This window comes from Apteryx rowi, unplaced genomic scaffold (genome assembly GCF_003343035.1).
Source record: "Apteryx rowi isolate R43461 unplaced genomic scaffold, aptRow1 scaffold_793, whole genome shotgun sequence".
Lineage (NCBI taxonomy): Eukaryota > Metazoa > Chordata > Aves > Apterygiformes > Apterygidae > Apteryx > Apteryx rowi.
This window is the reverse complement of record NW_020451086.1, coordinates 161,714-184,891: the sequence shown is the minus strand read 5'-3', so window position 1 is coordinate 184,891 and position 23,178 is coordinate 161,714. Positions and strand designations below refer to the sequence as shown.

The window sequence follows — 23,178 nt, the reverse complement described above, 5'->3', positions numbered from 1 at the left end:
AACAAGTTACAGGGGGAAAAAAATACTAGCATAAGCTGCAGCAACAGTGGAGCACTGTTAACTTCCATAATTTATAAGTATGTATCAGCTGTGTTGTCTATGGAACAAATCTGTCTTTACAGTCAATCAGGTAACTAAATGATTAAAATATGAACCTGAAATTTAAGTTTACACAGAATCTTACATTAGAAATCGGGAAACAGGTCTTTGGATTTTTGAAATAACTGAGCAGTGGCATAACTTGTAAATCATTTTGAGATTGCTTAGGTTAAAGACAGTGTATAAATATGAGATTGCCTCTTGTCTGGATAACCTGAGATATGCAGACAAATCTGGTAAACTGAAGCTGAGCTGCTGACTTGATATAAAACTTGATCCTGGGAAATGCCTTGGGTGCAGGAATCAGGAAGTCAGTGCTACTATTTTTAAGTGTTGTGGGGAGCCAAAATTGTTGGGCAATAATGTATTTTGGAGATAATGTATTTTAGCACTGCAACTGTCAGGTTTATCCCACGTGGTGCTGTCTCAAGCACAGAAGAAGAAACCTGAGAGGTCTGCAAACCTCTGTACTTTGTTATCAGTCCATTACACATTGCTTGCAAAATTATAACATAATGAAGTACCATATTGTCTGTGCATGAGAGATGTACACACCTGCTCTGTGCAAAAAAGAGCTTGTCAGTGCATGCTATCAGCTCCTGTGAGATGGAGTGGCATTGTCTTTGCATTTTTAGGATTGGCCATAGATTTATTCTGTTTACCAAAATATCACGAGCTTCCTGAAACTTCTTTGGCTAGCAGTAGCACTTCTCTTTCCTCATTCACCCTCAGAATGTTTCTTCATGAGCATCATGTTTTCAGTTCAGTGGCAATTCCACTATTGAAGTATCTGCTCCATATGCTGCTGATTAAAATCAGAGGTGAAGCAGACCTTTGTAGATTGAAGCAAAGTCCAAAGTACATTCAGAAGCAAACTGTCTTCATTTATCTTAACAAATGTACTTTGCAAAGAACTGCTTTTAAAAAATGTCATGCATGCATCATTTGTTGTTCATGTTTGTTCCTTTTTCTCCTTTTGGATAAAGATGAAGTAGAGAAATTCATTCTTCATTCAGTCTTCTTATTGAACCCTCTATTGGAACAGGTTCAGCTTTGTATTTCCCAGCTCTGCTCTGTCCCCTCACATACAGGCTTTGTCTCACCTAGCCAAATTGGGAGCTTAAGTACTCCATTCGTAGTAATAATGGCTAGCACTGAGGTGGAGTCATAGTCTTGATAACCTCTGGATTGAGCATGCTTATTGAGAATGAGGTTAGATGACACAGTGGTAAAAATACCAGTCATATCCTATGATATGTTATCAAGGATGGAAATGAAATTGCTTTGTAATAATTTGTGAATCATGTATGTACACTTAGTTGTTAAGGTGGTTACTTTATGAGTATATTAGGTGTGTTTAATAGAAAAAAGCTCTAAGGAAAAACAAGCAGGTTTTAATGTTCTCTGCACCGCTTACCTCAAATCAGTCCATAACTTGGCTCAAATGATTCCTAATTATAAAACAAGAGTTTTATGTCACATACATATTATACATTTTTTGAACAGGCATTGTCTTGCCCAAATCTTGTAAAAATCTTGAAGACTTAGTGTAATTATATTAGTCTTAATGTACCACCTTCTGGCCAGCTAATGGAAGAACACAGACTGATCTACAGGGAAAATATGTGCTTTCTAGATCAATGAATTTCAAATGTGTTTAAATCAAGCATCCTTCTTTTCTGTAATATTTTTGGGACACACTCGCTACCATTGTTTTGCACAAAGGAGGAGAACACCACATTTTGTAAGGGTGTTACAAGAGTAAACTGTATTCAATTCAATTTCTCTTCAAAGTAGCAATCTTTACTGAAAAATCAAAGAAAGCTGCTTTTTAAGTGGTAAATAGTGCTTTTGCTCAGAGTTCATAATGTCTTCTACTTATTACTAGGAAAATTGTATTCCCTTTTTAAATTCCTTATCGTCAATAACTATTGTGAAATAGCCARTAGTTATATCCAATTTGATGAAATAAATAATAGCTAAATTAATTGCGTTACTCCCATCTCCCAGTTAATATTTAATTTAAGGAACTTTCAAATATGTTTAGCTTTCTAATACAAGAAAATTCTTTCACTACATGATTAGCCTTCTGCTCGTCCCACAGTGTTGAGAATGGCGGATATAGGCCATATGGGGACTATGGACAGTAGCAGTTTCATCAGTCTTCATTAAAATATTCAGTTTATTTTGCATATATCTCTGGATACAAAACATCTAGATATGAACTTGAGCCATGATTTTAAAATTTTATGCAAGAAAGATACAAATGTGCTGGCAAAATAAGTGGTAATAATGATGATACTGTTTGTAGAAAGGTTTAATGTTTCTGATGTATAAGATTGTAATAAAATTTTAAGTCTTTTGGAGAGGGGCTGTACTCTGTAACTGCAGTTGTCTGTGCAACTTTGCTTAAAGAGGTAAAGAACAATAGAAAGCAATGAAAATTTTCAGAGAAGTTGGATGTTGGCTTGAAATCAATTCAGTTTACACACCAAGGAAGAGTGACAACATAAGCTGTTTCTCAGTTTTTTCTTGAAAGTGTTATGCCACCTTTGTCTTCTGCCTTCAGGCTTTTTCCTCTAACTAATGAATCCCCAAAGTTTAAGCTAATAAACAATTTAAATTAGTAAGTAGTTTCCTTACTAATGTAAACGCTAGTAGGGAGTAGTTACAGGTACTTTTCACTCTGCTATACAAGGAATTGACCTGTTGCTCTCTTGTCTGAGAAGAAATGTTGGTATTTCTTTAGGAGCAGGACTGCTTTATGGTTTTCTCAGAATTTTGGCATAACGCACAGTTTTAGAAACTAAACCCCAAAATTTTAGAAAGTAATCACATAATTCCTACATGACATGAAGATCTATCAGTTTCTTTGAGACACTAACAACCTTGTTCATGACTTATATGAACTACATCTAATTTGGAACCTAGTGTTGAAATGATAAATTGGAATTATTTGGAGACTCCATCTTTCCTCTGCATCTGTTGTGCTTACTGTGGCCCCTGGCACACAGTCACTTATATTTCAAAGCTGTATATCTCTCTGCTGTGCTATTCATATCAGGATTAATCATTAACCAACAAATTAAATTTCCAAATGGTAAATGTTTTGGTGAATTTTGGATAGTTTGTCTGTTTTTTCTTCACTGTAATTCTAAGATTACTGATATAACTTCTAGGCATTTCCAGACAAAATCCTTAACAGTGTATTTGTACACATCTGCTAAACATGGACATCTGCTGTAGGAATCTAATTTACCAGTTTTGTGCACTGGCTATGTTACAGATGCTTGGTTCTGTTTAAGACTAGCCAGGCCCGTTCTGATCACCTAACTGACTGCACAGGACAGACTGCACAACATGTATGAAACTTTTACAAAACTATGGTTATAGCCAGAAACAAACTACATAACTGAGAGATCTGTATAAGCAAAAAGGGAGTTAGCTGTACATTGATTCTGAGTTGCTGAAATATCATTTCAGTTGTTCCATACCACATCTGAAATTGAGATTTTTTTTTCCATGTGCCAGATTTTAACTAATCAATGGATGTAATACAATGAAAATATTAACTATTATTACATTAATTGATGCAGGAAAGTTCTAAGGTGCAAACTAATTTTTGTTATCTTGAACATTTTCTTTACTCAAGGAATAATGACAGGGCTGTGATTGAACTTCAGACTTTGTTTAATGGGTTTCTCCCGTTGAGTAAAGATAAACAGAGAAAAGGAAAACAGGTGAGCCAAAAAAAGGACACTCATGTAGCATTGTACATAGGTGATTGCTATGTAGCTTCCAGCTGAATCTACTGCTGTTCCTATGCATAGTCTGATACCAGTCTCCTAATGGGTAGGCCAGGCTCTTGGAATGATGTGCTCTTCCTTCTTCAAGTAGCAAGAATCAATGTCAGTGAAGGAGACACAAGCCAAATAAGTAATTCAGGACAATAAGGCACAGTAAGCACCAATGCCTGAAGTGCAATAGTCCTACCTACCCATAAATCCATAAGTTTGTATAGATACAGAATAATAAGAAAATGGCAAGACATCAACAAATAAAATCCACAAAATCTATGCCAACCTCTAAAGTCCTTTGGGATTTTGTTAGTGTTACAGGGAAGACAGTCCTTTTCAATAGCTTCCTTGCAGTATGAGAGCTGCTAAGGTCTGTGGGAGACTGAGTCATAATTTGCTTGTATTTCATCTTCAGTTTAGTATCTTCCTGATGACTTACATTTAAAATTAAATATAACAATTCTTATAAAACTTAGAGGCACATTCATGGGGCTAAATTCATTGAATGTGGATGAAATTCGTTGTGTTTTAAATAGAGCTAGAAGCTTACTAGTGATAATTTCTTTGTGACTTCTGCCAATTTAACTTCTTTTGATGGTTTAACTTCTTCTGGGACTTGCTGTGATGAATTTGCAGTAGTTAACCAAGGAGCAGGAACCATATTTATAAGTAATCGTTAACCCACTGGGAAAAGACTATTTAATACTTCAGATGAGAACTACTGCAGAATCAGGGTGAAACTCCACTGGGTTTTATCAGGCCACTGATTTACATGGCCTAAATTTAGATACTCAAGTTCAAACAGCTACAGTGACAGAATATGACAAGAGTATGATAAACTGAAATGTTATTTAAGGATGAAGCCATTCAACATGATCTGAGAAGCCTGTCAGGTGGGAGGAGAAAGAATAAGAAAGGGAACTGTAGTGATTAGGTCTGTGACTTTAGTCTTTCATTTTGCACCTACTTCTGCTGGTGACTTTGTCTGTGCTGTTTTTGAAATCTCTCTTCTGTTCTGTGAAATATAAAGTTAAAAACATAACTTTTTTATAGACATGTTCAACAAGCTGGATAACTAGACTGCTGTTAAATTTTTGTATGTATGTGGTGGGTTAAGCAGCATGAGTAGAGAGCATGGACTGTGTGAGCAGCCATCTCTTTCTCACAGCAGATCTTGCAGAGACACTCAAAATCTGCAAGAATGCTTACAAATGTACCTTCCAACCTGTTGGCTGTTGGTGCTGTAGAGGTTCAATGCCTTCCACCTCCTTCCCATAATCCTCACCTGTGAAAGGTTGAGTGCCCCTTTTCCCTCTCTGAAGTCCTTTCTGAAGCTAATGGAAAGAAAGTGCCCGGCAAGTTGGAAAACACATTTCTAGGAATTTCTTTAATGTTGCTGTATGCTGATTGATAGCATAGGTACCCAGAAAGCATGTGGAAGTAATAACTGATATCCTCATAGGGATATCCTCTGTGCAAAATAAATAGGTAGTAACTTCCCATTGACAAGAAGCCCTCTGTGCTTTGAGCTGCAGATAATTGCAGTTAATATCCATGGCATTTTTCCACTGTAGCCTTGTTTAGCTGGAGAAATTTAGATTGATGTCTGCAGCAGTAACACATCTGACTCTCCACCATTTACAGACCTGCGATAAACAGGAAAGCTTACAAAAGCTGGCTTGGCTGCATAGTTTGTACCAAACTTCAAGCTCTTCTCAAGTGCATAGACATAACAGAAATATTTGTTGAACCAGTTTATAGGTTTATATACAACTTATGTGACATTTACATACTTACACTGTGTTCTAGGTGAGTTCTTCGTAGTCCTTTGAGATAAGATTTGATGTGAGACAGACATTCTGTTTAGATATTAGGAAATACTTGCATGAACCTATTCAAAAAATAAACTACCCATTTTTACTTGTCTTGAATTATTAAACAAGAGTTTAATGTTTGAAAATTTAATGATTTTAAATGATTGAAAATCAGAAGAACTGCGACTTTCCCTTCTAAACTCAAATTATGACATGACCAGTTTTGTAACTGGCATTCTCTTGTCCTGGCTGATCTACAAAGGCCAAGTCTAAAGTACTACCTGCCCGTATACTAATGTCTGGTAGACTTTCTGTAGATTGCTTTCCAGCAAAAGTCCTAGAATACGCTCAGCTATGCCAACAGAAAAATTAACAACGTCTACTTTGTTTGAGGGGCTGGTGTCAGCTATATCGGAGAAAAGTACCCCATTGGAAGCTGTGACAATGTTAAGGGTATGCCTGTACTGCACACTGAAGTAAATTAGAGCTATCTGAATTGAATGTAAATGTATTTATTCAGGTAACAGAAATAGCCTGGCTATGAAGCTCAGTCCAAGCTAATTTATGTCAAGAGGCAAAACAGACAAGTACTTAGAGATTTGGAAATGCAGGCTTTTGCTCAGATCCATTTCTCTATTAATAATCTTATCTCACTTTCTTTTTGAGAGGTCTCCAATACTTTCGTCTTCCTACTTCTGTGGTGCAGTAAAATGATACTACCTGGCTATTATAAGATGTTGGTTTAGGCCAGAATAGTTTAAATAGAAAAATGAAAGATGAAACAACAGAGAGATACAAAGCCTTCTTTCCTTGTAGTGAGTTATAAGAGATTGATCACAGTGAGACATTCTACATCCATTATAATGTAATACTGTTTTCCAGTTTATCATACTGAAACAATTAACCCCTTTTCTACTGAACACTTGTAAAGCCAGCAAAACTTTAAGAGGACTGTGGAAGGAAAAACTTGCAGTGCAGCTGGGCATTTTATTGTTCACCTGGGACTTAAGTTTCCAAATTATTTAATGGCTTAATAATGATGTTCAGGCATGTATATAATAATGTATGGCCAGTGCTGGTTGCAAGCACCACGCAGGCAGGGAGGGAGAGCTGAGCTGCACAGCTGTGTGGGCAGTCTGGCACAACTTGCCCTAGAGTGCACACGTTGTTGGTCTCACTGGGGAAGGAGACGCAGCCACCGTCCCCTTCATCTCCTTGGTAAATCTGCTGCTGTGTTTTGTAGCTGGGCTGGAGCAACCTGTTAGACTGGAATCTGGCAAGATCATTCAGGCAATTAAAAATGTTTTAATTTTGCAAGAAACACCCATCAAAATCATTTGCTTAGTAAAGAAATGTATGTCAGTCAGGAAGGAAGAACTACCTGCTTTATTCTGACCACATGTTCTTTTGTTTATGCAGAACTAACCTTTCGCAGTCAGGAGCCACTTTCTGTCTGGGTGCAATCTGTCTGCACCCTATCAGCAAGCCATCTTCTTGTTTTATTTTGTAGAAAGGAATTTTTAAAACACTGAGGAAGGCAAAGGAGTCAAGTGATGAGCTTAACTGTTCATCTAAGGGACTGCTTTCTTAACTGCCCTCTCCCAGACCTACTGGGCTGTTGCCAGATTGAAGAATCTTTGCATTTTAAACATTAGCATTCATGAACTTTTCAAAAGTCAAGATGGGAAAAATCTCAAATCATCATCTAAGCCATCCTCTAGCAATGTCAAGATTTTTCACCATGCTATATTTGCCTTTGTAACAGAGGTTCCAATATTTCTTTTGGGATATACAGACTATTTCATCTAGTTCTCAGGAACTTTCTTTGGATGCCTAGCTGCATTATGGTGTTGTTATTTTATCCTCCCTGCTATTAGTCATATTCTCATTGACAAAGCTAAAAATCTGTCTTTTCTAGAACAACCTTTGTATTCTTCAAATATGTGTAAACCCAACTGTATGGTTCTTTGGAAGCAGGAGAAGGTACTTCTAATTTTACTTTGAGAAGGAAAGACTCTTTCACTTCCTAGATTTGGCATTTCCACATATCAAATCAAATAACAGTTTATTGATTTCTCCATAAAAAAAAAATTACACAAATGCTTACATTTATAAAACCATCTTCTCTTAATTCTTCTGCTGTATTTCAAGACATCTGTATCAAAAAGCTTTACATTTATAACTTTTTATAACGTTTTATAAATGTTTAGTTTAGAAAAAAATGTTATCAGGTGAATTCTATGTATATTTCATGTGGACTCCCAAGGATGTCTGCTCTTCTGCCTAGCTCAAACTTAACAGAAGTGTTAATATTTTATTTGTGGAATCACATTGTGTTTCTGCAAGTTAAAAGCTAAGATACAGAAAAAGAGAAAATTACAATTGCAGACAGGGAAAAGGTATGGTCATAAGAAACCCTGATCTTGTTAACACAGGAGTATTAGAAGTCCTCAAAGGAATGAGGAATGTTTTCCCAGAAATACCATAAAAGCAGGATTTTCCCTATCACATCTTTCCATTGCTTTTGCTTTGCTTCAGAGAACTACATGTTTGCTGACCAGGTCCTTGGGAAGGTATGAGACAATGTAGTGGTGTGAGTGGTGTGGACCTGTGGATCAGGACAGTATCAGATTATTTTTCATGTTTTCTTTAATTATTTTCTGGAGCTCACTTTAGGATGTGGTTGTGGATGATCAGGATTTTTTTACACAAATCTATTTATAGATTGTGGCAAAACTTAATGAATAAGGGACCCACCATTGTACCCAGTGTGGTACAGCCAGTAGCAGGGACTACAGATAGGCATTGTGAAAAGCTTGGAATGAAAGGGCAAGATGGAGAAGAAAATCTGAGAATTTGAGATAGTGCCTCTTTTTTTCTGAAAACATTTTGAAATGTATGGATAGTGTATAAAAGCCATGCATTGCTCCTGTTGTTGTTTTTCCTTTATTATTATTATCACCGCCACCACAAAACCATGGCTTGAAAAACAAATTGGGGTCATTCTGCTTCATGCATAATTCCCAATTATTATAATAAATCTTAGTACTTACAATATGTTTGAGGCAGAAGGAGACTCAAGGTCATCATTTTTGGGAACTGGTGGCAATTTAAATGCTGACTTAAATTTTGTTGTTGTTGTTGTTAATAATAATGTAAAATATGCTCACATCAGCCATGTACAGTCATACCAAAGTGCTGCTTTTTGCACTCACTTTTCTGCTTGTACTGGAGAACAGTGACTTTGGTAAAACATATGATCTATATATTTACCAGCATCTAATGCATGAATGCTAGCTAGCACTGCTTTATCATATGCAGAGCAAATCTGTGGTGCAGCTTCAGGTTATAATTTCATGCAGACTGCCCATTTTGAGAAGCATTCTGATTCATCAGCCCAGTGGGAAGGAAACTCTGTAATCTCCGAACTCTGAGAAATTATGTTCATTTTGGAAAATACCTTATTACCACTGTAACTATCTTCTCCAGAAACAGCTGAGACTGAAATAGCACAGGATGATGCAGGCTTCTGGGGAAATGTCTTGGCAGAACCTGAGACTAGGAGAATAGTGGTCATGGGTGACATGTACTGATAGACTGTGAGGACAGCTTCCACAATACAAGTCAAAAATGTGTTTTACCTTATCCTAATGTACATCCCTAGATCACAACTTCTCCTAGAGATTTTTCAGAGACATCCAGGGACTGGCTGACTATTTTCCACTGGGTAAGCCAAAGAGCCTCTCTTGTGCAATAAATGTTACCTAGGCCCCTTTTATAGTGCCTTCACCATATCCCCATGTACTTTTGCAGTAACAGCAAAAGTGCAGGCAGGTACATGGAGACGGAGTGGAGAAGTGCCCTTCCTCAGCGTTCATTTCATCTTCCCACTGGATTGTCCTCTAACGTAAAGGATATGCGGACAGAATAAAGGAATAAAACAGAACAAGGAAGAGAGGGAACGAAGCAGGCAAATGAGAGAAAAGGAGTAAGTCTTTAGCATTTTAGGCAAGCCTTTTGAGTATCTTTCTTGTCTTTTTCAAGCATGCAAAGTATTGTACCAACTGTGTTTTTCTTTTAGTGGAGAGAGCTAGGTAACTTCAGAATAATTAGCTGAAATTTCTCTTTTTTCCCTCCCTCCCCTCTTTTTTTAAAGACAATTCCTCGTCTCTTCAGGAAGATGAAGAAGTAGATATGGAGGCTGTCAACTGGCAGCTGAACAACACCTCCATGAATGGGCATTCTGCTAACCCAACCACAGCTCGCTTTCCCAGCTGGGTGACTTTTGAAGACAATGAAGTCAGTTTTTCACCACAGAACCTTTCTCCCTTGAAAACAGACACCCCACCTGCAGAAAAACAGACTCCAGATGTCAACTTTAACCTCACTGCATCCTTTAAGAAAAGAGAACGTCCTAAAAGCACATTGGGTGACCTCTCCAAAATTCAAAAGCTAGATCTTTCCTCCTTAACCAAGTTGCCTTCTGTTGAAACACCACCATGGAGTGCTACTAATCCCTTCTTGGATGAATCTCTGCGAGATGTCCAACCCTCACCCATCAATCCTTTCAGCTCATTCTTTGAGGAGCGAGACAGGCGTTCCCAAAGCTCTTCTGTCTCTAGTGCTCCAGGCAAAAGCCAAAGAGACTCTCTTATTATTCTCCACCAAGAACCTGATACCATCAGTTTCCATGAGTCAAAAAAAAGTGTAATCCACACAGATGCTGTAGAGCAGCTCAAGCAGCTCCAGATTGGAGACCCAGATCACATGAGCAGCCCTACCTTGCCTGATGATGACCCCAGGATGCCACATGATCTGGATGCCAACTTATTTAACCTGGCACCAGCTCAGCCAAAGGATGGATGGCCAATGATGCTCAGGATCCCAGAGAAGAAGAATATTATGTCATCCAGGCACTGGGGACCAATATATGTCAAGCTGACTGACAGTGGATGTATACAGCTTTTTTATGAAAAGGGATTGGAGAAACCTTTCCGGGAATTCAAACTTGAAATCAATCATGAAATTTCAGAGCGCAAACTCCAGAACTATGATGAGAATGGAAGAATACACAGTGTGCGGATAGACCGCACCGTTTACAAGGAGAAAAAGAAGTATCAGCCTAAGCCAGCTATTGCTCACACAGCAGAGAGAGAGCAAGTTATCAAGCTGGGGACTACAGATTATGAAGACTTCCTTAGCTTCATCAGTGCTGTGCAGGACACACTGATGAACTTGCCAACCTCATCAACAGATCTGAGCACAGTAGGACTGAACTACCAAGAAGAAGAAATCACTGTTGACGTCAGGGATGAGTTTCATGGCATCTTGGCCAAAGGAGACAATGTGATTCTCCAGCACAGTGTGCTGACCCATATCTATGTTCTCAGCTTCCTTTCTGGCCTGGCAGAATGTAGACTGGGCCTTAATGACATCCTGATCAAAGGGAATGAAATAGTTGCAAGGCAGGATATTATGCCCACTACTACCACTAAGTGGATTAAATTATACAGCTGTCGGTTCCATTCATGTGTGGATGAGGATATGTTTAATAACTCCCGTATTATCCTATTCAACCCCTTGGATGCCTGCCGATTTGAACTGATGCGATTCAGAACTGTCTTTGCTGAGAAAACTTTGCCTTTTACTCTGAGGACAGCAGCCAGCATCAATGGTGCTGAGGTGGAGTTGCAGAGCTGGCTGATCATGTCCACTGGGTTCTCTTCCAACCGTGACCCTTTAACTCAGGTCCCTTGTGAAAATGTGATGATCCGCTACCCAGTGCCAAACGAGTGGGTGAAGAACTTCCGCAGGGAGAGTGTCCTGGGGGAGAAATCTTTGAAAGCCAAGGTGAACAAGGGCGCCAGTTTTGGATCAACCAGTCTGTCTGGTTCAGAGCCAGTAATGAGAGTAACTTTGGGAACTGCCAAATATGAGCATGCCTTTAATTCCATTGTATGGAGGATAAACCGACTGCCTGATAAAAACTCAGGTGAGTGGTGCATATCATGTCTGAGTGAGTAAACTAACAGGAAGTATCTATTTTGGAAGATAGGGAATACTAGGCTTACACAGCGAGAGAGAAATCGTCATTTGTAGTATACCTAAGTACTTCAGTTAGTTACATGAAGCATTTATCTGACCCTTCATTGCAGTAGTTTTATGTATCCTACAAACATTGCTAATGATAGGGAACAAATTTAGGTTTACCAGATGCAAAATTATGCCTCCTATCTCTGTTTTTATGAGTACATTATAGGACTTCTACATCAAATGTCTCATAATGCCTAACACTGCTAGGAGAAGCAGAGGTTTCTCAGGTAACTTATAAATGTAAGGTATTATGCTATGGGACTGAATTAACAGGACCAGATAAATTGCTGTAGCTCTAGCACATGTGAATTTTTTTCCATGCTTTGCCAAGTATAGTGGGCCAGTGCTATATATTTCAACCCATGTGCTGCAACTGATGCCTATAAGGTACGTGGAATGAGGGTTGTAAGAGGAGACAAGGTATTGTGTAACCACTACAAACAAAAAAAAAGTTTTCCAAACACCAGTTTGTGGCTATGTTTTTTCAATCAGTGCAGACAGGTCCTAAATACAGCTTAACCCTGAAGAGAAAATACCAACGTAAAACCCACAAATCTTTATGTTTCTTGTAACGTGTTAATAATTAAACATTCAAATGATATGAGCAAGCTACTGTTCCCTTTGGCCATCCCTGCCATTTGTTCCACTTCCTGCCTTTCATCTGCTCTGGGCAATAAAGCTAGACCAGTCAGGTTTAATTTTTTCATAGTGAATTCCATTTTCTGATTTCTCTGATCTAGATTAGTCTTTTAAAAACTAAATGTAGGGTTTTTTTAATTAATGCTGTAGTAATGCAGCTGCCTAACCAAGTGGGTTTCCGTATTTAGGATTCCCTGAAAGAAAATACATCATTGTACCAGATCTGGCATTTTCTAAGGAGATGGGTTTTTTTTCCTGAGGTTGAAATACAGTGTCAGCAAAGCATTGATCCAAGTCTTTTAATCTTTTGGATAACATTTCAACCCAGTGAGGCCAGGTTACACCATACAAATTTGGAGCGATATCACTGACAAAAATGAAGGCTCCATGTTTTCTGTTAGTGCAGGATATAGGAAGAGAGAGTTTTGGAACTCAAGAGAAATACTGCAATGAAAAATTAGTCTCAGGCTGTATAAGAGCAATAATATGCTTGTGAGGAAAATCTCACTATGCCATCTGCATGAGCTCTGGGAATGAAACACTGTGAAATTGGGCCTTCTGTGGCTTCTTCTCTCCAAAGATCTCAGTATACCATATAGACTTTACAGCTGGGAAAATCAAAGCCCCCAGACTTTAACACAGTTACAGAACATGCCAGTAGCACAATAGGAAAAGCAGCAGAACTCCTGGCTCTGTTGTCTGCTACAAGTTGATGTTCTCTTGCCCGTTGCCACTTTGAGGGAGATGTTAACCCATGTCTCTGTTTCCTTGGTCCTGGTCTTTCCCAGTGTGAGGCCTAATCTACCCTATAGAAGGGGAAATGAATCACAGACTTGGCGCTGCTGTTGGAGCCCTGCCACAGAGCATCTAGCCATCAATGTCACCATGCAAAGCTCAGGACAGTTAATATCTGTTTACATCCTGAGAGGAAGAAACTCTCCTCACCCCTCCGATCAGGTCAGATGTAATTTCAGGGAAAGGAAAGGGCTTGCAAGCACTGTCTTGGCCAGGACACACATGAGGTATGTGAGAGGGAGGGAATCCCACAGTAATGATGGGGACAGGCCAAGTGTAATTTAAATCTGACCTTGCCTTTCAAGGACTATTTCTTTTTCTTGATGGTACTTGTCCCATCTTGGAGTTTACTCCAAGTATATGGCAAACAACAAATTAGACAAAGAGGGGTATCAATGAAGCCACTCAAAAGCACTGATTTACCAGGGGAAACTAAGGAGGTTAGTCCCACTCCTTCTTAGATTTCCCTGGTATATAGCATATACTACTAACCATATGATACAGATGTGTAGTCTACTCACAGCTTTGTGTGTGCTTGGCTGTATCCAGCCCTACCCACAAGTTTATATAATAGCTCACCTCCACCTATTTACAGAAGTATCTGTAAATGATACAGGTCCCAAGCACTAAGAATAAGAATTATTCCTTTGGCTCCCCCTTCATGCTCTCTCACTGCAGCACCTGCATCTCACCTCTAACAGCTCTCTGGCTCCCTCTCTAGATGTCTGATCTACAAACAGTAGATCTATCATGAACTGCTGAGATGCCTGGGACCCCAGAGCAGGAGAGATGCAGAGGCTCTGCACTGCAGCTGGCAAAAAGGCTGCCACAGCCCCTCTCTCCACCCTGCCTCCAGAGCCTGGCACACAATCCTCAGCCTGGGGTGGATGCACTGCATGACCCCTCCAGCATGCGTGTCTGTCATGAAGCCCTACACACCTGTCAAAGGAGTGCATACGTGGGCACACCTATGAGGCCCTTCATTCATCCCTGTTGTGCTCCAACACGTCAGTCCCTCACACACGTGGTCCCAGGTCTCCAGGGAGCCACCAGCAGCATTTATGCTCTACCCCATTCCCTGAATGTGGATGAATGCAGGCTCTGCATAGGCGTGAGGCATACAACACCATCCACCCTCCTTGTGGTCCAGCCTCCCTTGCCTGCCCCGAGTGCCATACCAGTGCTGCAGCGTGGCAGGGAGGCAGCACAGGGTGCTCACTGCTTGCATGCAGTTTGTAGCATCCCAGCACTCAACTTGTTAAGAATTATTTCAATCACTTCACTGCCTTACCCAAACGTCTTCTCTTTGTGCTTTCTAATGGGATGGGGCCCTTTGCTCTCTCACTTTAGGAACTTGTTATCAGTACTGTCTGTATTATTTTGTATCCAAGGCATCTGCTTATGACTAGAAATTCAAAAGCATGCGACAAACAAAGGACTGTGTGTACTCTGCCTATGATGTGACCTAAGAAACAACTATGGACTGGATTTCACTAAGTACATTGCTGAAATCCTTTCCAAAACAGCTTGGTAAACTTTATTGCCCTTCTCTTATTCTCAATTAATATGATCACAGCAGTTGATAAAGAAGGCCTATTTACAGGCTCTGCAGAGTTTCAGTTGCAACTGGCTGGGCTCCACATGTTTTTTTTATCCACCATCATTATGTTAGGAAAACATCCACACACAGCCCTCAGTCGCAGGAAAAAGCTCTTCCAATGAAGCGGGGATGTAGCCTCTGAGCAGAACCTTGGATCTGGACATTTGAACTTTGGGCTAGTTTGGCTGTGGATCCCAGGCATGCTGCCTGGTATACTTTCTGAAGCAGAGTAAATTAAATCCTTAAATCCAAGCATCTTGGGACATCAGAGTAGCCTGGAAGAGATTCCCTGCAATCATGGTAGCCCAAGCATATATATGAATTATATTATCAGATTCTTGATTGATAGGATGAAATGTTAGTAGCTCAAGGAAGCAAGATGCTCAAAAGAAAATCAGTCTGTTGATTTCATCTTGTTTTTACTACAAAAGTGTATCTATCCATTAGAGAAAGAGTTCTGAATGAGCCTGATAAACAAACAGTAAGTATATTGAAGTTGTGCTTTGTGTGCCTCACATGCAGGACACTAATGGACACAGATATGCTCAATATTTTTGTTATAGATTCAGTGGAAGAGTTGCTTTCTTAATCAGTTCACTTAATTGCCTACTGTGCTTATCTGGTTTAAATGAACAACTTCGGTATGTTTTTGAGTGTTGAGTCTGGTCTTTTCTGTTAGTAGGTACTACTACTAGAAGAAATTAAATTACTGAAGAATTGCATCATTAAATTGAAAAATAAATTCAGACTTTCCTTGATATCAGAGTTAAATCAGCAGGGCAAAGATAACTGACTATTTCATGAGATCCAGTTATTTGTAATTTTAAACTACAGTTGGTTTAAAAAAATCACATCACAAATTCGTTACAGCAGAGACTGTGTTTGTCTGTTTCAGACTACATGCATGGCATTGGATAATCAATCAACAAGTATTAATTCAAATACATGCACCATCATATCTGTTCTATGGCTTAATCACCTCTGTATCCAGCCCTTGTTGCTGAACTTTGTTGCTCAGTCTTCTTCTTAAGACCTTCTGTCCTGAACAGCTTTCCAGTAATGCAGGGAGGACAAATAGCCTTTTACTAAGGTGTCCTCACATTTTGCATTTCAGGGTCTTGCTTCCAGCTTCGCTGAACATTAACTATGTAGGCTTAAGTGTCACATACTGAATGCCTGCCTTTAGCAATTTTTTAAACTGAGTTTCAGCCCAAATGGTTTCGCCATGTCAGAGAATGAAGTTAGGGGAAAATACAGTTTAGCCCCTATTCAACAGTTATCAGAACTAGGGCTGCCATGTTCTGTCTCAGGCAGGCAATATTACTTGTCTTTGTTGTTGAGCTTGTACTTTTTTTTTTGGTCTGAGCTTGTGAAAATCCACTGATATTTAGATGCATTAGAAGGGACTGAAAGATTGCCCTTTGCATGTGTCTGGTTGAAATTTTGAAGAGTTTAATAGCTCAGATCCTTTAATAGCAAAGAACCTACTGTCACTAGGTGTGCTCAAGCCTAGTCAAACACTTCTAGTGTTACCTTCACTTGAATCTGTCCAAAAAGCAACTAAGCACACTCCAGCTCAGGAGGATGGAGGTAGAAGCTCAACTTTTTGTAACGGCTGCTCTGGATGCRATTTGTGCCGGAGCTCAGAGCTGCCTCTCCCATGTGTCGTGGGCCTCCACTGAGACCCAGGCATCCAAAGGAGGGAGCAATCTGATAGAAATTAGGGGAGAAGAAAACCGTAGCAGAGTGGATGAGAAGGATGGATTGCAATGAAGAGTGTGCCGAGACTGGGACAGGGTGAGGAGAGAGAGATGAAGGGATGGGAGTTGGATGCCAGTGTGCAAGTTCTGAGCGTGGGATTTCTGAGCCAGGAATTATTCATCTTTAGGCATCTTCATCATGCAGTGCCACAGGGCAGTGATTCCCAGGCATGCGCAGTGGCACCGTGCATGCCACAAGAGAGGTTAAAGTGCGTAGCAGCGGCAGGGGCAACCTGGACATTCCTCTCATGTGCCTTCCACAGCCAGCCTCAAGAACTGGGCAGAAGCAGAAGCCCTGTGGTACCAAGGGGTGCAATGCCTCCGTGCAAGGCACGGCAGCTATGACTGGGGCTGCTGCTAGCCCTTGCCAGGTGGGATCATCTCAAAGGTCTGTTTGGCATCACCGCTTTTAATCCAGAAAAAGAGTGATATCCAGCTATTAAGCTTGGGAATCACTGTCAAAGAGAGATATCCCAGCTTGCTCTAGAGCCAGGCCAACTGAGTCAGCACTCCACTTGGGATAATTAATCCTGAGGTAATACTCTTCTAATGCTTCCAGGACTCAAGCTTTTATATCTGCTTGCTGCTGTACCAGCTCATTCATAACTTAATTCCAGCTGTGATGCTGCAATACCTCTGTGGTCTCTGCTGAACTGCATCACCTCTCATTGCATTTGCTGCACAGAAACAAGTTTCTAAACCTTCCCATCATGAGGAAACTCCAGATAGACTGCCTGGAAATATCAAGTGCACTCTAGATGAAATTTGCACCCAGACTTGCACCAGGTTGAAATATTTTTCCAACTCTATTTCAGGGGTTAAGTGGGATGTTGTGATGCCTGAGCCTTCTGAATAGTGCTCAGTCTCAACCTGTCAGAATGATATCTCAAAATCCCACATCTTGCTTTTCAAGCTTCAGCTCAACAAGGCTGAATTTTGGACTGCTCTAGATGAGGAGCTGAATTGCTTTCAAGGGCCAGGTTTGCAAGTCCTTCACACATGGTGTTTTCCTGCTGCTCCCAGGGGGAGCTTTCAGGCTTTCTCCATCTGGTTCTTTTTACTCTGCCTGCTCTCCTCCTTCCTTGCCTGTTACTTCTGTACACCTTGCTGAGCGATATGAAGCACTCTTCCAATGAATAGTCAGAAATCCTAAGGCCTGTAACAGTGTCAGACAAGGATTCCTTTAGTTCCATTATACATTAATTTATGCATGCTTACATAATAGGATCCCTTCAATCAGAAATCCCAGGGTGACTTCAAAAGCTCTTATCCTCATTTTGCAGACAGAGAAACTGAGGCAGAGAACAGTTAAAAGACTTGCTCCAGAACTTAGGGAGCAGCTGTCAGAAATAAAACCAACTCAGCCTGACTAGCAGTCCCTACTCTAATTCTTACTCCTCACTGCTGTCCAGCAAAACAAAGGGGGGGAGGGGGGGAAGCCCCAAAGCTTATTATTTACAGATGACAAGAACTAAGCATGAGTACTTCCTCACCTTGCCCTCTTTAATGACTAGACCTCTTGTGATGGGTTAGAGTAAGGAGTTAACAGTTATTTCCTAACTGCACACAAATTTGCTCTTTGAACCCAGCAGTTATGTAAACGTATCCAGTATAGTTTCTTTTACTAAAAAGGGTAACAATTTCAAATAAAGGCAAAATATCTGCCACATCTCATCTTTGCTTATGATCAACACATGACATTTTAGAAGGATGTGTCACAGTGTACTTATCATGTTACATAAACTGGGGGGATCAGAAAAGGGAAATTCCTTTACCCTGTGGTGCTTGATTTACATCTTGCATTTTCATCCATTGAAACCAAACTAGCATGACTGACAGTCACTTTCACAGTTTATTTTGTTAATTACTCTGGAAGCTCCAATGGCATTGATACAGGTAAGATTCTGTAACTTGCTATGAATTAGTTCACCAAGGCAGATTCTCAGTTTCTTGCAGTTTTGAGATACTGCTTCCTAGATGTTGTCTTTCCTGATCCCTTCAACAAAACTTTCATGCCTGTTGCTCTCTTTTTCCAGCCTCTGGCCATCCTCACTGCTTCTTCTGTCACCTAGAGCTTGGCTCTGACCGGGAAGTGCCTTCCAGTTTTGTCCACCATGTGGATGTGGAATTTGACATGCCCACCACATCTGCATCCAAAGCCACTGTTCGATCCATCTCTGTTGAGGACAAGATTGATGTGAGGAAGTGGGTCAACTATTCAGCACACTACAGTTACAAGGTAAAATGAGCATCTAGCAATCACCATGGTTACTTTGCATACTTCATTTTCTTGAAAAGTGTGGGCAGACAAGTAAAATAACATGAGCAGATGAGGTATGAATTTGCTGCATGTCAGGCTCTGCGCAAGTAGCTACCCATGTACAACTTCTTGACTCATGACAAATAGGCAGTAGATTATCCCTCAGTTAAGATGGAATAAACTTGCTCACGGTTGCTTTGGGGGAAGAGCATAAACACAACAAGGTACTGGGGAGGAGCTGATAAACTACGAGTGTGAACAGGGAGTGTTGCTGGTCTTGATAGTAGCTGCAGTGGGAGTGCTGCAGTGGGAGTGCTACAGCAGACAAAAGGATTGCACTATTTCTGTGCTTAAATATTTCTTTTTCCTGCCTGTCATAAGGAGAGGAGCAGATGGGAAAATGCACTATGTAATACCTGCCAAGAATCTCAGTATGCCAAAATTTGCTTGTTAGCTGATCACTCAGGGGAGAAACTGGCATTCTACCTGTCTTCTTTAAGAGAAATGATGAGAGATATTGAAAAGATTCCCATGGAAATTATTTTTAATAGTAATTGCAATTACATTTTTAGTAGTCTCTTAAATTCCCTGGAGACAGTGTTTGACCTTCCCTAGTATCCCTTTTAAGAATTAAATACCAGATTATCTCTGAATTTTTGAAGGTGTTGAAATTTTGAACACAAATGTAGATATGCATTTTGTAAATGAATCTCTTTGCTTTATACCAGTCTTTGCAGAGTTTAAAACTGAGGCTTCTGCTGTCCCTTAGGAAACCACTTATCCTCTGCAAGTTTGGTTCTGGGTTTGGACTGGGTTGGATTCAAAATACCATTACCATCGTGGGGACGAATGAATATAAACTCATGTGAGACCTGTTCTCTTCGTGATATTGGCTCTTCTGGAAATGACTCCATGACACTATTAAATCATAAACCTGTTTGGATTGAACTGAAAAATCCTATAGTAAATCAAATCCAGGTCTCCTTCCTCTATTTCTCTTCACAAGCCTTTCAGTTTACCAAGAGTTTCTTCATCTGAGCAGGACACAAACGAGCACTAAGGAAGACTTTTGATTCCTTTTTTCTCCCTTCTCATTACAGATGTTCTCCCTCTTTTTTCTCCTGCCAGGTAGAAATAGAGCAGAAAAAAAGCTTGAATGAGGATCTGAAGGGAGAAGATACTGAAAATCTCAATGAATGTGCCACACAGTGAAAGAAGATCAGTCTGCAAATCCTGAGAGGAGCCCTGGAGGAGGAATTAACAGCCCCAGAAGAAAGGAATTGCAGCATTTTGGTATCGTTCTTAAAAAGTATGGATTATTACTTTCAAAATAATGCTCCACAGAGTATTGAGTATTTTTGCTCATGATGATCCATACTTTGAAAAGAAGCTCACCAGTGGTTTGTTTGGAGTAGACCCATGGGCTTTTGCTGGAATGATTTAAGTACAGTTGGTGTACAGACAGACTGACTTGTATTACAGTCAAGCTTGCCTTCACTGACTCCTCACCGTGTAGGTTCTGCACTGAAATATGGTGTGGCCACCATCACAGCCAAATCAGAAAACAGCCTTCATCTCACTTGCAGTCTTGCCCTCCTATGTTAAGCATATGCTAAGATGGTTTGGTCATCGGCAGTTTCATTTCTTTCTGAACTGCCTAATAAAACCCAGCAAGCACTGAGTAAAAAATGATGCAGTGTCTCATTTTTGAAGTTGTCAACACAGTGAAAATCCTGACCATCATTCCGGAGAATCAATGAACTCTGCATCTCAAGCATAGTAAACGTCAAGCAGATGAATGACCAACAGTACAGCTGATCATCTAGCTGTTCTTCTGTTCACCCTTTCCTGTCTTGTCCTCTGAACTAGAACATGTCACAGTGCACCTTTGCATTTTGGGTCTGGACAAGTTACAAGAAAGATTCTGCAATTCTTAAAATTTTCATTTTTTTTAGTCTGGGCTGTTCTATTATCTTGACTGAACATAGTTATAGCTGCTAGTAACAGAGGATGTGGTTATAATAGAGATGATATAGAAGGGACATTACTAAGACTAGCCTAGAAAGATATTTAAGGAAGACATTCTTTTTTTTTATATGTTTTCTTGGATGGGTAATGTGGCTGATTATTGAAAAATGCCAGAACAATATTACTGTCTGTCCTTGCAACATAGTATTACTTTCATGTTCTATTTTGAACCTACAATACAAGTAATTTCTGTGCAACTATCTATAAAACATCCACTAACTTGCACTCAACTTTTTTTTTTCAGCACTAAAACTGTAGGCTGCCATTGTGGAGGTTTTTAGATCTCCACTTAGCCAAAAGTAACAGCAGGTCTTAAACCTTCATTAACAAAAATACAGAAGGCAAAAAAATCACTTATTCATATATATTATCATTCAGATAAAACTGTGTTCAAAATACCTAATTTTTGTAGTTGTTTTCATGACTTGCATAATATTTTGTCTCAAAGTAACTTTAAATASAAAAAAGTAATTTATTAAACCATTTATCTTTTAAAAGGTTACTGCTGGCTTTAAAATCACATATTTGGAAGGCCCTGGCAATGTAATTTAACATCATAATGAATTAAAATGAAAACTTTTTATAGAAGTTTATAAAAGTATTTTACATTTCACATAAGAGATAATTAATTTTCACTTCTGATTCATCACTGCTTTCACTGTTTCATTTTTCACCATGAAAATCACTACAGTGGTTAAGGTCCCAAATAAAACATAAGATTAATTACACTGAGTCTAAAACCTGTAGTGGTAGACTTTAAAGCAAATTATAGGGAACATCTGAATGTCTTTCTATATGCACCTAAATTTCAGGCCTAGATCAACCCAGTGATATATATTTACCCAGCCATGCACCAGCAAAATCACACTGCTGTAAATTAGTCAAAGTCTCAGTCCTTCAAGGACTTCTTAATAGGCATGTACTATTGTATTGCAAGTAGTCTTACTGAAGCCCAGAGAACTTCTCTGAGCATGCCAATTAGGACTGAGTATTTGCAACATCTCTCTGTAAATGGGAGAATGATACTAATTTTTACAAAGCATTTTGAGATCAGCGGACAAAAACTACTGATAAAGTGTTAATTATTATTATTTATTAATTAATAATTTAAATAGGTCCTGAAATGTGTAACAGCAAAGATCTGAATTCATGCTCTCAGCTCTGTTACAGGCGGGCTATTATGAATTTCATGGCAACTCCTCTGTACAAAATTCACTTGTCTTCTCACTGTTCTTTCTTTTCATTAATTGTTTGCAGTACAAAATCATTCAAAGAACTTCTGGGTGTTCTTCATGTTTTTCTCTGCTGCTTTTATGGTACAGTTTCTGAGAAGGACGAGCAAGAAAATCAACAAAACAGACTTGAATGTGTTCTGAGATATTGCTGATGAAGTGTGAGCTTTGTGAAAGAAACAGTTAAGGAGATTTCCAGCTCTGATCTGCAGACCCAAAGGAGTTGGCTCACTCAGTGTTCAACTTTTTGCATATTTTCCTCCAGCCCTTGTAAACACAAATAACAGCAAATAAGCAAAAATACATTGTATTCCTTAAAGTGGGGAGAAAAATCAAACGATATCATTTCCCATCTCTGTTGAATTCTAAACCGTTCAGTCTCTACCATACTCCACCCACAGAATATTTCATGCCCAGCAAACTGAAGGATGAACATAAGGGATATTTCTGTGTTTGCTTTATTTCTCTAACTCTTCATCACTTTCTCTTTTTTTTTTTTTTTTTAATTTGAAGTTTGTAAATGAAAATAAGAGCCTGACTCTAATCTCTCTTACCTGGTTGTAGAATAGAAGTATCTCTTCCAAGCCTAATGGGGCTATACAGGTAAAACTGGAAGAATGCCATGGCTTGTAAAAAAGCTATTTTAATCCATTTTGGTCTTTGGAGAATATCTTTCCAATGTTCCTGCCATTGAATTTTCAAGATTTTGGTATGATTCACCTTGGCCAGATTTTTCAAAAGATCTTATTTCCCATTGAGACACTAGAGTAAGTGGTTAGATTTTTTTCAAAAGAGCACTAAGCACCAAATTCTTTAGAAAATCTCTTGTTGAGTATGGCCACTGAATGCTTTCTTCCATCCAGCCCCATTTTGAGCACTGAGCATTTGAACACTGGGATCTCACTGCCCTTTTAGAGGGTCCCACTGTTCTTGCTTGATTAGACAGTGCCAACTTTTCAGTGTTAGACAATGTCTGTCACTGTATGAACTGTATGTGCATGAACCATATGCTCTTCATCCATAGGTAGTAATTTGGACAGATTGTTGATGGGAATGAGGGG

General features: G+C 39.5%; 1 protein-coding gene across 1 annotated transcript in view; it reads left to right on the top strand.

Annotated features, from left to right (window-relative positions):
* The window catches only part of STON2 (stonin 2), a 59,486-nt gene extending 39,266 nt beyond the window's left edge, over window positions 1-20,220 (top strand). The window contains exons 4-6 of the mRNA XM_026088886.1: window positions 9,867-11,702; window positions 18,634-18,836; window positions 19,986-20,220. Of these exons, the coding sequence (XP_025944671.1) occupies window positions 9,867-11,702; window positions 18,634-18,836; window positions 19,986-20,069 (2,123 nt within the window). The 3' untranslated portion in view covers window positions 20,070-20,220. The remainder of the gene's footprint in view (window positions 1-9,866; window positions 11,703-18,633; window positions 18,837-19,985) is intronic.
* Window positions 20,221-23,178: the final 2,958 nt, after the last annotated feature.